The sequence below is a fragment of the Sphaerodactylus townsendi genome, unplaced genomic scaffold (genome assembly GCF_021028975.2).
Source record: "Sphaerodactylus townsendi isolate TG3544 unplaced genomic scaffold, MPM_Stown_v2.3 scaffold_418, whole genome shotgun sequence".
NCBI classification, from domain to species: domain Eukaryota; kingdom Metazoa; phylum Chordata; class Lepidosauria; order Squamata; family Sphaerodactylidae; genus Sphaerodactylus; species Sphaerodactylus townsendi.
The window spans coordinates 1-13,669 of record NW_025950603.1 but is presented as its reverse complement, the minus strand read 5'-3'; the positions used below and the strand labels follow the sequence as shown (position 1 = coordinate 13,669).

General features: G+C 50.0%; 1 protein-coding gene across 1 annotated transcript; it reads left to right on the top strand.

Moving 5' to 3' along the window:
- The first annotated feature begins 4,955 nt into the window (after window positions 1–4,955).
- Window positions 4,956–13,617, top strand: LOC125425411 (mitochondrial uncoupling protein 2-like). Its single transcript, XM_048483018.1, is given in 6 exon segments — window positions 4,956–5,217; window positions 6,177–6,384; window positions 7,614–7,672; window positions 7,675–7,819; window positions 11,783–11,884; window positions 13,433–13,617. Coding segments are annotated over 6 exon segments (825 nt in total). The 5' UTR covers window positions 4,956–5,091.
- The last annotated feature ends 52 nt before the right edge of the window (window positions 13,618–13,669 follow it).

Here is a 13,669-nt window from a genome sequence, read left to right as displayed (position 1 = left end):
AATCGAGGAAATTAAGGAATTGTTTAGGAAGAAGAAGAAGAAGAAGAGTTTGGATTTATATCCCCCCTTTCTCTCCTGCAGGAGACTCAAAGGGGCTTACAATCTCCTTGCCCTTCCCCCCTCACAACAAACACCCTGTGAGGTGGGTGGGGCTGAGAGAGCTCCGAGAAGCTGTGACTAGCCCAAGGTCACCCAGCTGGCGTGTGTGGGAGTGCACAGGCTAATCTGAATTCCCCAGATAAGCCTCCACAGCTCAGGCGGCAGAGCGGGGAATCAAACCCGGTTCCTCCAGATTAGATACACGAGCTCTTAACCTCCTACGCCACTGCTGCTCCTAGACGGACCACGACTAAAACTTGGAACTTGGATGGACCACGATTAAAACTTGGAACTTGGGGTTGGGGGTACCTCAAAAGAAGCTAATGAAGTCTTATTCCAGGAAGAGGCTTCATGGTAACTCCTGGGGTGTCCACCATTTGATCAATTCAACCGGGGTAGGTCCATCTGAAGTCAGTACTTAGGGGGCTTAACCAGTTGAATGGCAGCCTGCATTTCAGAAATTCTTTCAACAAAAGTCAATCTAGCATGAGCTTATGTCTATATTTTCTTGTTTCCAACTCATATGTGGCGAGAGGAATGGGGGGGGGGTACCATGGTGTGGGGGGGTAGAGTTCTGCCAAGGTCAGTTTCCCTGGAGGGCACGGCAGCTTGGGCAGGGGGCTCTAGGGCACCCCACCCCGGCTGAGCCCCCTTCCTTCCCCACCCCAAATCTCCCAGAATGTCTCAATTGGGAATTCTAAAATGGGGGACAGGCTTTACTCAGAAGTAAACCCCACTGCCTCCGGGGGGGGGTCTGCTACTGTCCTCCAAGGAAGCCCCCCCCCCTCGCCTGCTTTCCCCTGCCCAAGGACTCGTCTTTCTGTGCTTGGCTTGAGAGCCAGCGGGGTGTAGCGGTTAAGAGCAGGTGCATTCCGATCTGGAGAACCGGGTTTGATCCCCCACTCCTCCCCCTGAGTTGGCAGAGGCCTATCTGGTGAACCAGATGTGTTTCCGCACTCCTGGGTGACCTTGGGCCAGTCACAGTTCTCTCGGAGCTCTCTCAGCCCCGCCAGGTGTCTGTTGTGGGGCGAGAAAGGGAAAGGAGCTTGTCGGCCGCATTGAGTCTCCTTGAAGGAGAGGAAGGCGGGGTATAAAGCCAAACGCCTCCTTTTTTTCCTTCTTCGTTGGGAAAATGCACTCTGCACATGCCTCGGAGCACCGCGTTCCGCGGGCGCCTCCCTCCTGCGGGCCGGGCCGCCTGTTGGGCGGGCCGAGGCGTCTTTATAAGCTGCCGGCGCCGCTCCTCCGGCCGCTTCTTCCTTCTCCGCCCGGTCCTCGCTCTGCTCGCCCGCCTGCCTGCCTGCCTGCCTGCCCGGGCGCCCCTCGCGCGCCGCCTCCGCTCCCCCTGCCGGCCTCTGCTTCTCCTCTTCGGGATCAGGTGGGAGATCACGGGGGGTGGGGTGGGGTGGGGGGCGGCTGGGGGGGGTCTCCCTCTGCGCCCCCCATCATCCAGGGGGAGTTCACTCCTGCTTCCTTTGGGGGGCTTTGGGGTGCCGGAGGGGGATTCTGCCTCTGTGCCCCCCCAGTTGTCCCTGGGGGGCTCCTACTTTCTCTCCTGTTTCTCTGGGGGGGTGTCTCTCCCTCTGCGCCCCCCATCATCCAGGGGGAAAGCTTCTAGTTCACCCCTGCTTCCTTTGGGGGGCTTTGGGTGGGAGGGGGATTCTGTCTCTGTGCCCCCCCCAGTTGTCCCTGGGGGGCTCCTACTTTCTCTCCTGTTTCTCTGGGGGGGGCTCTCCCTCTGCGCCCCCCATCATCCAGGGAGAGGGCTTCTTGTTCACTCCTGCTTCCTTTGGGGGGCCAGAGGGGGATTCTGTCTCTGTGCCCCCCAGTTGTCCGTGGGGGGCTCCTACTTTCTCTCCTGTTTCTCTGTGGGGGTCTCCCTCTGTGCCCCCCATTATCCAGGGGGAGGGCTTCTAGTTAACTACTGCTTCCTTTGGGGGGCCGGAGGGGGATTCTGTATCTGTGCCCCCCCCCAGCTGTCCGTGGGGGTCTCCTACTTTCTCTCCTGTTTCTTTGTGGGGGGCTCTCCTTCTTGGGGGGGGGAGTATAAGGCTGAAAGAGCCGCGGGTTGCAGACCCCTGATCTAGGGTCTGGTTCGAGCCCAGTATGATCTAGGGCAGTGGTGGTGAACCTATGGCACGGGTGCCAGAGGTGGCACTCAGAGCCCTCTCTGTGGGCACGCACAAACAGAGTGCCCCCCCCCATCTAGGCTGGTCTGGGCTGCTGGGCTCAATTATTAGCATTAAACCTAAGACCTAGTTTTGGGGAAGCAGTGTAGGTAACCCTGTTAAGCGCTGTTAAACCCCACTGATTTTCATGCGAACTAAAGCGCAATCCTTTACCTGGGAGTGAGCTCGGTTGCTGGCAATGGGGCTTGCTTCTGAGTAAACCCTCCTAGGGTCGTGATTCACCCGTTGGAAGAGACGCACGGTTGCTTCAAAGCAAAGCCACCGACTACCACCAAGCTTACTCCCGAGTAACGCACACCTCGGAGCCCACCGTTTTTTTCTAAACCAAAACCTCAGTATTCAGGTTAAATTGCCGTGTCAGCACTTTGCGATAAATCAGTGGGTTTTGGGTTGCAGTTTGGGCACTCGGTCTCGAAAAGGTTCGCCACCACTGATCTAGGGTCTGGAAGGGCCAGATATGGGGCACTGAGATTGCCTAGAGAAGAGTGACTTAATTGTGGTCATGTGGGCAGGGTTGTGGTTCTTCTGTGGCAATCTCAGGTTGATTGATGTGTCATTTGTGAATCTGCCAGGATGAGTTAGGTTTCTCCAGGTGTTTGCAAGTGTCTGAAAAGGACTTAACACTCACAATTGCACCCAGTTACCCTAACAAAATACAGCACTCGTTCCACCTATAAAGGGATATCTATATTTATTGTATTTAACTTGATGTTGTGCTCTATCTATGTTGTACACCGCCCTGAGCCCTTCGGGGGAGGGCGGTTTATAAACCCAAATAATAATAATAAACAAACCTGGGCTATCAAACTGCAAGAAATTCACCAAAAATTTCCCACTTGCTGTACATGGATGATCTAAAGCTTTATGGAAAATCAGAAACTGAAATTCAGTCACTGACCAACACAGTCAGAATCTTCAGCAATGACATTAGTATGGAGTTCGGCTTGGACAAATGCGCCACAGTGGCATTGAAGAAAGGGAAAATTACTGACAGTAAGGGCATAGAGATGCCTAATGGAAAAACCATAAAGTGCAATGAACCTGAATCCTATAAATACCTGGGAATACTACAGCTGGACAACATCAAGCATGGACATGTGAAAAATGTGGTCAGCAGAGAATATGTCCAAAGGGTCAGAAAAATTTTGAAGAGCAAATTAAACGGCGGGAATACGATCAAGGCTATCAACACCTGGGCCATACCCGTCATCAGATACACTGCTGGAATTGTGAACTGGACGCAAGCAGAGCTGGATGATCTGGACAGAAAAACAAGAAAACTGATGACAATCCACTACTCATTACACCCGCGTAGTGATGTTGACAGACTTCACCTACCCAGAAAATCAGGAGGTAGAGGGCTTCTGCAAGTGAAACAAACGGTGGAAGAAGAGAAACATGCACTGGCAGATTATGTGAAAAACAGTGAAGAACCAACATTGATGGAAGTCAACAGCAGAAAACTGCTCAAAGTGCAAAAGACAAAGAGTGAATACCGTAAAAATACACTGCAAAGCAGAAGAGAAAACTGGCAAAAGAAGGCTCTCCATGGACAGTTCCTAGAAAAAATTGAGGACAAAATTGACAAGGAAAAAACCTGGTTGTGGCTCACAAATGGAACTTTGAAAAAGGAGACTGAGAGCTTGATTCTTGCAGCCCAAGAACAAGCAATTCGAACAAACGCCATCAAAGCCAGAATTGAAAAGTCAACTACAGATCCCAAGTGCAGACTCTGCAAGGAAGCAGACGAAACAATAGATCACATACTTAGCTGCTGCAAGAAGATCGCGCAGACGGACTACAAGCAGAGGCATAATACTGTTGCTCAGATGATTCACTGGAACTTGTGCCACAACTACCATCTGCCTGTGACAAAGAACTGGTGGAATCACAAACCTGAAAAGGTCACTGAAAATGAACACGTAAAACTACTCTGGGACTTCCGAATTCAGACTGACAAAGTTTTGGAACACAATACTCCTGACCTCACGATTGTGGAAAAAAAGAAAGTGTGGATAGTTGATGTTGCGATTCCTGGTGACAGCAGGATTGATGAGAAGCAACTGGAAAAACTTACACGATATGAGGATTTAAGGATTGAACTGCAAAGACTCTGGCACAAACCAGTAAAGGTGGTCCCAGTGGTGATCGGCACACTGGGAGCAGTGCCTAAAGATCTTGAACGGCACTTAAAAACAATTGGCGCTGACAAAATCACCATATGTCAGCTGCAAAAGGCCACCCTACTCGGCTCTGCACGCATTATTCGTCGATACATCACATAGTCCTAGATGCTTGGGAAGTGTCCGACGTGTGATGTAATACAAAATCCAGCATATTGATCTTGTTTGCTGTGTATAACTGTTTTGTATCAATAATAATAATAATAATAATAATAATAATAATAATAATAATAATAATAATAATAATAATAATAATAATAATAATAATAATAATATTTTTTTCTTGCTCTCTCTGTGTGTGTAGCCATGGTGGCGAACCTTTGGCACTCCAGATGTTATGGACTACAATTCCCATTAGCCACTGCCAGCATGGCCATACTGGCAGGGGGCTGATGGGAATTGTAGTCCATAACATCTGGAGTGCCAAAGGTTCGCCACCACTGGGTAGGGCAACTTTGAAGCTGTGTATCGGGTCTGCACCTTACAGAACTATATTTTTTCCCCCAGACAGGGGCAGAGTTCATTCGTCTTGACCTTTTCACTCCATCAGCCCCCAGTGGCTTTCCTCGCCGCTCTCATATCCTTCATCTACTTCACAAAACCTTTGCCAAGATAATAAAATGGTTGGATTCAAGCCCACCGACGTCCCTCCGACAGCCATGGTGAAGTTTGTCGGGGCCGGGACAGCCGCCTGCATTGCAGATCTGGTCACCTTCCCGCTGGACACGGCGAAAGTCCGGTTGCAGGTGAGCCTCTGTAGAGAAGAGCCCAAGGTGGGTTTGTGTGTTAACCCTCCTTCTTTCGGATCCTGGTACAGTTTCCAAAATGGACACTCGGTGGATTTTGTTTGTCCCAATCTGGTTGAGCCGGTGGGTATCTTTGGGATTCTGGCATGGAGAACTGTGTACAACCCAGAACGGCTGCCGCAGCTCCATTATAGGCAGAAAAAAGGAAATGTACAGATATAGGATGGGTGACACCTGGCTTGACAACACTACATGAGAAAGGGGTCTGGGGGTCTTAGCAGACCACAAACTGAACGTGAGTCAGCAGTGTGATGCGGCGGCCAAGAAAGCCAATGCGATTCTGCGCTGTATCAATAGGTGTGTAGTGTCTAGATCGAGGGATGGAATTATACCTCTCTGTTCTGCATTGGCTAGACTTCACCTGGAATATTGTGTACAGTTCTGGGCACCACAATTCAAGAAGGATATTGACAAGATGGAACAGGTCCAGAGGAGGGCAACCAAAATGGTCAAAGGTCTGGTGTCCATGCCCTACAAAGGGAGGCTTAGGGAGCTGGGGATGTTTAGTTTGGGGAAGCGAAGGTTAAGGGGGGATATGATAGCCATGTTTAGATATTTGAAGGGGTGACATGTTGGGGAGGGAGCTAGTTTGTCTTCTGCTGCCCCAGAGACCAGGACCAGGAGTGATGGGTTCAAGGGGAAGGAGAAGAGATTCCACCTAAACATCAGGAAAAACTTCCTGACTGTCAGGGCTGTTCGACAGTGGAATGCACCACCTCCAAGTGCGATGGAGTCTCCTTCTTTGGAGGTTTTTAAACAGAGGCTGGATGGCCATCGGTCAGGAGTTATTTGATTGTGCATTTCTGCATTGCAGGGAGTTGGACTTGATGGTCCCAATCTGCTCTGAAGTCTCTTCATTCCACCCCCCTCCCCACTCTACCCCATTCTTTTCTGTGCAGCTCCAAGGGGAGAGCAAGCTGACCGTCGTGGCCAATTCGGCCCAGTACAAGGGCGTCTTTGGCACCATTGCCACCATGGTGAAGAATGAAGGTCCCAAGAGCCTGTACAACGGGCTGGTGGCCGGCCTCCAGAGGCAGATGAGCTTTGCCTCCGTCCGCATCGGGCTGTACGACTCGGTGAAACAGTTCTACACCAAGGGCTCGGAGCGTAAGTGGGGCCTTCGCCTGGTGCATCTTAAGCTAGTGGTTAAGAGCAGGTGCACTCTAACCTGGAGAAGCGGGTTTGATTCCCCGCTCGGCCACTTGAGCTGTGAAGGCTTATCTGGGGAACCAGATTAGCTTGTGCACTCCAATACATGCCAGTTGGGTGACCTTGGGCTGGTCACTGGAGCTCTCTCAGCCCTCCCACCACCTCACAGGGTGTCTTTGTGGGGGTGGGGGGAGGAGATTGTAAACCCCTTTGAGTCTCCTTGCAAGAAAGAAAGGGGGGATATAAATCCAAACTCCTCCTCTTCTCCTTCTCCTTTTTCTCCTTCTTCTCCTCCTCCTCCTCCTTCTCCTTCTCCTCCTCTTCTTCTTCTTCTTCTCCTTCCTCTCCTCCTCCTCCTCTTCTCCTCCTTCTCCTCCTCTTCTCTTCCTTCTCCTCCTCCTTCTCCTCCTTCTCCCCCTCTTCTCCTTCTCCTCCTCCTTCTCCTTCTCCTCCTCTTCTTCTTCTCCTTCTTCTTCTTCTCCTCCTCCATCTCCTCCTCCTCCTCCTTTTTCTCCTCCTCCTCCTTCTCCTCCTCCTTCTCCTCCTCCTTCTCCTCCTCTTCCTCTTCTCCTTCTTCTCCTCCTTCTTCTCTTCCTCCTTCTCCTCCTCCTCCTCTTCTTCTCCTTCTCCTTCTTCTTCTCCTCCTCCACCTCCTTCTCCTCCTTTTTCTCCTCCTCATTCTCCTCCTCCTCCTCCTCCTCCTCCTCCTCCTTCTTCTTCTACCTGGTGGATCTACATCAGGAGTGTCAAATTCAGGTGTCATGAGGGCCAGATATGACATAAATGTAGACTTGGTTGGGCCAAGACTGGGGCAGAGGTGGCTGCCTTGGCTTGTGAGCCCCAGTAGGCTTGCTAGCCCAGATCAGCAGGGGGGCGTGGCTCACAGATCAGCTGGGAGACGAGCTTGCAGAGGCCATGCCAGCCCAGATTGGAAATGGGGCAGGATGCTGTGTGAGACAGGATGCTGGACCAGATGAACGCTCACTTGTCTGATCTCGAAGGGCTCTTCGTCTGCGGACTGCTCATGTTTGTGAACTGATTTGTTCGTCAGGTATAAGGAAGAGGTTGAGCGGCCGTGCATTGCTATGAACAGATTGCTTAACTGGGGACCTCCTTTCTGCTGGGAGCCCGTGGGTGTCTTGGTTTGTCTCTGAGCAAGCGTTTGTTCCTCTTGCTGATTTTTGCAGATGCTGGTATCGGCTAGCTCTAATTTTTTACTGGCTGCACCACGGGGGGGGTTTTGGCTGGTCAGCCAGGGCTCCAGCTCCCACGGATCGCAGTGCAAGTGCGACCCAGGCGCAAGCCCGGACAGAAGGCGTTAAGCGGTACCAGGGGACATTGGATGCCTATAAGACCATTGCAAAGGAAGAGGGTGTCCGAGGACTCTGGAAAGGTTGGTAAAAGGAGCAAGAGATTGTGGAGTTTGTGGGGTGTTGTGTGGTTTCCGTACTGTATGGCCATGTTATAGCAGCATTCTCTCCTGACGTTTTCTCCCCCTCCAAGCAACAGAAAGCAATTCATTGTCGAAGGCTTTCACGGCCGGAATCACTGGGGTGCTGTGGTTTCCGGGCTGTATGGCCGTGTTCTAGCAGCATTTTCTCCTGACGTTTCGCCTGCATCTGTGGCTGGCATCTTCTCAGATCCTCTGAAGATGCCAGCCACAGATGCATCTCAGATCCTCTGAAGATGCCAGCCACAGATGCAGGCGAAACGTCAGGAGAAAATGCTACTAGAACACGGCCATACAGCCCGGAAACCACACAGCACCCCAGTGATTCCGGCCATGAAAGCCTTCGACAATACATTGTGGAGTTTGAAGCCAGAGCTGAGATTTCAGGGACCAATTCTTTGATAGAAGAACTGAAACTACCCAGTTCTTCAGCAGAGAAAGAGATAAAAATGCAGCAGAGTTATAATAAAGGAATTATCCTTTAATAAAGTTCTAAATATAAAAAGTTAGGTTACAAAACATACTTACAAAAAAGAGGAAGACAAAATAGTCCTGTACCACAAAGCACTGGCTAGCAGACAAGCTTACACAAATAAGTGAACAAGGAAAGAACACACCACAGCGGCACACAATAATGCAGCATACGGACAAGGAAGAGAAAAAAGGGTGAAGGGAAGAGGAGGTTAGGGGTTAGGTATAGTCAGAGGTGGGATCCAGCAGGTTCTCACAGGTTCCCGAGAGAGGGTTAATAATTATTTGCGTGTGCCGAGAGGGGGTTACTCATGGGTGATTTTGCCACGTGGTTTTGGCCTTAGTTACGCCCCTCCTCTCAGCAGTAGCGCGCAGAACTTGAAGCAGTCTAGCAGGAGGTGCACCGGCGTGCGTGGCAGCCTGCGGCTGCGTGCATTCGTTTCCCGCCCAAGGACCGGCGCAGCGGCTGCGTCCCTCAGCCAACAGCTCCTGCCCAGGAATGCCCCCTTCCGGGAATGCCCCGGGCCACGCCCCTATCGCGGCTCCTCGGGCCTAGCCCCATTGGCGCTACGCCACAGTTTGAATCCCACCACCATGGGAACCTGTTACTGAAATGTTTGGATCCCACCACTGGGTATAGTAATGGAGCATGAAAGCTACGCCATAATATGCAGACAATGAACGTGACCCTCAATCAACCAATTAACTGCCCAGCTGCCCTGCATTAACATACTATAATAATCAAGGCAGGTGTACAACAGGTGGCGTAGGAGGAGCAGCAGTGGCGTAGGAGGTTAAGAGCTCGTGTATCTAATCTGGAGGAACTGGGTTTGATTCCCAGCTCTGCCGCCTGAGCTGCGGAGGCTTATCTGGGGAATTCAGATTAGCCTGTGCACTCCCACACACGCCAGCTGGGTGACCTTGGGCTAGTCACAGCTTCTTGGAGCTCTCTCAGCCCCACCCACCTCACAGGGTGTTTGCTGTGAGGGGGGAAGGGCAAGGAGATTGTAAGCCCCTTTGAGTCTCCTGCAGGAGAGAAAGGGGGGATGTAAATCCAAACTCCTCCTCCACCCATGCGTACTCCAACTCACTAGGTGAGTATCATTTTAACATTATCTTACTATCACAAGTATACAAAAAATGTTTAGTAAGTACACCGTCAGGTATGGCTATAAAACCTCTAGTTTAGGTTTTTATTTCGGCAGTCCTTTGTCAAGCCAATAATTGAGAGAAGGACTATTTAAAGAGGAGCCATTCAAATGAAACCTGAAATTCAGTTTGGAAACTATCCAGTGTAAGAAAAAACAGTTGTGCTCCTAGAGGAGTAAGAAAAAGAATACTTTGTCCAACAATTATTGGCTTGACAAAGGACTGCCAAAATAAAAACCTAATCTAGAGGTTTTATAGCCATACCTGACGGTGTACTTACTAAACATTTTTTGTATATTTGTGATAGTAAGATAATGTTAAAATGATACTCACCTAGTGAGTTGGAGTACGCATGGGTGTGATATTTGTGACAGTACCTGCATTAACATACAGCAACCACATGGTGTGACTACCTTGCTCCTGCAATCACTTGCGCAAGAGATGCCAAACATTCTAATATTGTTCAGTGTGGTGTTGTGGTTAAGACTCTGATCTGGAGAATCAGTTTCCGTGCCCCACTCTGTCGTGCACCTGGACCATTCGGTAACAAGACTCTGTATTCAGTTGGCTTCTTTACTATGAAACAGCATCAGGAATAAGATTTCTGTTGCCAGAACTAAGCATAGCCAGTACCGCAGCCACCATTGTAGCACAAGACACCCTCCATGTCACAACACTCCACCCCTGCTTACCAGTTCCCAAGGGGGGAATGGCACTCCTCTAGCCCCACGGGAAGAAGAAACCATCTCCCCACACCTCCCCAGGTCAAAACAACCTACATTCCACACTACTGACAGAGCTACAACAGCTGGTGTCTAATGAGCGGATAAGGCATTGCCTGAGAAGCAAAGTGGAAAAATACAAGCACAGAAGGGAGGGGGAATGAGAAGAGGCAGGTCCCCATATCCTGGGCAGGCAGGAGACAAAAGACCTAGCAGGAGACAAAAGGCCCAGCAAAGACTGTACTATCTGAGACTGTTAAGGAAACAACAACTGAATTGAAAACTCCTGGTGTCCTTTTACCACTGTGCTATAGAGAGTGTCTGAACCTACTGCATCTGTGTATGGTTCCCCAGTTGCACAGTGGCGGATAGGAAGGTGCTCCAAAGGGTGATCGCTCCTGCACAGAGGATTATCGGCTGCCCTCTCCCCTCCTTGGAAGAACTCTACAATTCCCGAAGCCTAAAGAAAGCCCAACATATTCTGAGAGACCCGTCTCATCCAGCACACTCTCTTTTTGAACTGTTACCATCCGGCAGACGATACAGGCCTATCAAAACTAGGACAAAGAGGCTTGGAGACAGCTTCTACTCTAGAGCTGTGGCGATGCTGAACTCCGCGGCTTCGTGTTGATGTGTTTGGGGCTGTGTAGGGACGGGTGGAGGAAGGGGAAAGTGAGGATGGGGTATGAGTCTGGAATTGTGTGCATCGAGGAATGCTGCTGTAAATTTCGTTGTGCGTGCACAATGACAATAAAATGCTTATGCTTATGCTAGGATCAAATGGGCTGATCATGACACATTCCTCCACATGAAGCCTGTTGGGTTGGGACCACCTTGGGGTGGTCTCAGTTCTCTCGGAACTCTTTCAGCCCCACTTACCTTATGAGGTATCTGTTGAGGGGAGAGGAAGGGAAGACATTTGCTAGCCATTTTGAGACTCCTTTTGGTTGAGCAAAGTGGGATATAAATCCTAAACTCTTCTTCTTTTCAGTGGTAGCAGCTGACAGAGAGCAGCAGTGGCGCAGGAGGTTAAGAGCTCGTGTATCTAATCTGGAGGAGCCGGGTTTGATTCCCCGCTCTGCCGCCTGAGCTGTTGAGGCTTATCTGGGGGATTCAGATTAGCCTGTACACTCCCACACACGCCAGCTGGGTGACCTTGGGCTAGTCACAGCTTATTGGAGCTCTCTCAGCCCCACCCACCTCACAGGGTGTTTGTTGTGAGGGGGGAAGGGCAAGGAGATTGTCAGCCCCTTTGAGTCTCCTGCAGGAGAGAAAGGGGGGATATAAATCCAAACTCTTCTTCTTCTTCTTCTTTAGTTTCTTTCGCTACTTCGGGCCATTTGGTTCTCCGTTCCCTCAGGTCTAGGGATTTGATTTTTCAGTTGTATAATGCTCAGCACTATATGGGAGCAGCTATGGGTTTGCTAGTCAAAAAAATGTCAAAACAAGCAGGCGACTGAACTGGGAGCAGGATTTCCTCTGCTACAACCTGCCACAGGCCCCTTTCTTTCCCAAACCGCCGCCGCTAGCTCCACACCTCATGATGTTTTTTCTTTCCGTTTAGGAACATCTCCTAATATCACCCGCAACGCCCTTGTGAATTGTGCAGAGTTGGTGACCTACGACCTCATCAAGGATTCTCTTCTGAAATACAACCTCATGACTGGTACGGATGCCTGGGAGATCTAGGAGGCTGAGCGTACCGGGGGAGAACAGATCCTCCGTTGGGTAGCACATGGGTCTAAGAGTTCTGCCCGATCCCTGTGCCTGAACGCAAGCTAGTGGAGCGTGGATGTGTAGATTCGTTGTTAAAACCTATATTGAAGGATGCCTTCTGTGCAGATAGCTTCAGGGGGCAGCTAGGTCGGTGTGTCGACGAAGAGTTACCATATATACTCAAATATAAGCCGACCCAAATATAAGCCGAGGCACCTAATTTTACCACAAAAAACTGGGAACATAAGAACATAAGAACTAGCCTGCTGGATCAGACCAGAGTCCATCTAGTCCAGCTCTTTGCTACTCGCAGTGGCCCACCAGGTGCCTTCGGGAGCTCACATGCAGGAGGTGAAAGCAATGGCATTCTGCGGCTGTTGCTCCCGAGCACCTGGTCTGCTAAGGCATTTGCAATCTCAGATCAAGGAGGATCAAGATTGGTAGCCATAAATCGACTTCTCCTCCATAAATCTGTCCAAGCCACTTTTAAAGCTATCCAGGTTAGTGGCCATCACCACCTCCTGTGGCAGCATCTTCCAAACACCAATCACACGTTGTGTGAAGAAGTGTTTCCTTTTATTAGTCCTAATTCTTCCCCCCAGCATTTTCAATGAATGCCCCCTAGTTCTAGTATTGTGAGAAAGAGAGAAAAATTGACTTGACTATAAGCCTTCGAACTTGACTCAGTAGCAGCTAAAAACAGAAGATTTGGGAGCAAGATGAGATAGAGTTGCTTAACGGAGTTTGCATTACGGACGAGCAGCTTTCCAGCACTCTAGGAACACAAATGGACCACTGTTTTCCTCCAAATGTAGACTAATTCTGGGATTCATTCCATGCCAGCCTAAACTTTGCTCCAAAGAAAGTCTTTGTCTTCAGCAACATCAGTATTTGGCAGTAAACTACTGTATGAAGAATTGTATTCATCTAGAATTCAACGCACCAATCACCCTTAGGAGAGAAATGCCTCTGTTTCTTTTAACACAAACACACACCCTAGTTGTAATGCTATGCAGGCTGTCCTTACAAATTGTTTTGACGGCTCTGTGGTGAGTTAGAAAAAAAGCAGCAACATGCTTACCGGATCCCCGCAGCAGCCCCCATCTTGGAATTACTGTATATATTCGAGTATAAGCCGATGGGGCCTTTTTCAGCATAAAAATGTGCTTTAAAAGTTGGCTTATACTCAAGTATATACGGTAAGTTCAGAAGCACCTTTGAGACCAACAATATTGGGGGGGGGGTTATAAACTTTCAGAACTCCCTTCATCAGATCCTAAGTGTTGACTCTCAAATTTCCTCTGCCCTTCCAGAAGGTCAACAGGGATGTCCTGGCCACCAAACTGAGAAAAGCCTCAGCTTCGGGGCCAACTTCCTTGCTTTCTGATGGGGCATAGCCTGTTAAAATCTGGCCGTGTCTGCCTTACCTGGTGCCCAGGTGGACTGTGAATCTGTTTAAACCTGCCCACCCGTCTCTTTCTTTCTCTTCCTCCTGCAGATAATCTCCCCTGCCACTTTAGCTCGGCATTCGGTGCCGGGTTCTTTACAACCATCATTGCTTCCCCCGTCGATGTAGTGAAGACGAGATACATGAATTCTGCCCCCGGTCAATACGGAAGTGCCGTGAACTGTGCTCTAACCATGCTCCGGAAGGAGGGGCCCTTGGCCTTCTACAAAGGGTAAGTCTGGACCTTCTGCGTAAGAAGAAGAGGAGTTTGGATTTCTACCCTGCCTT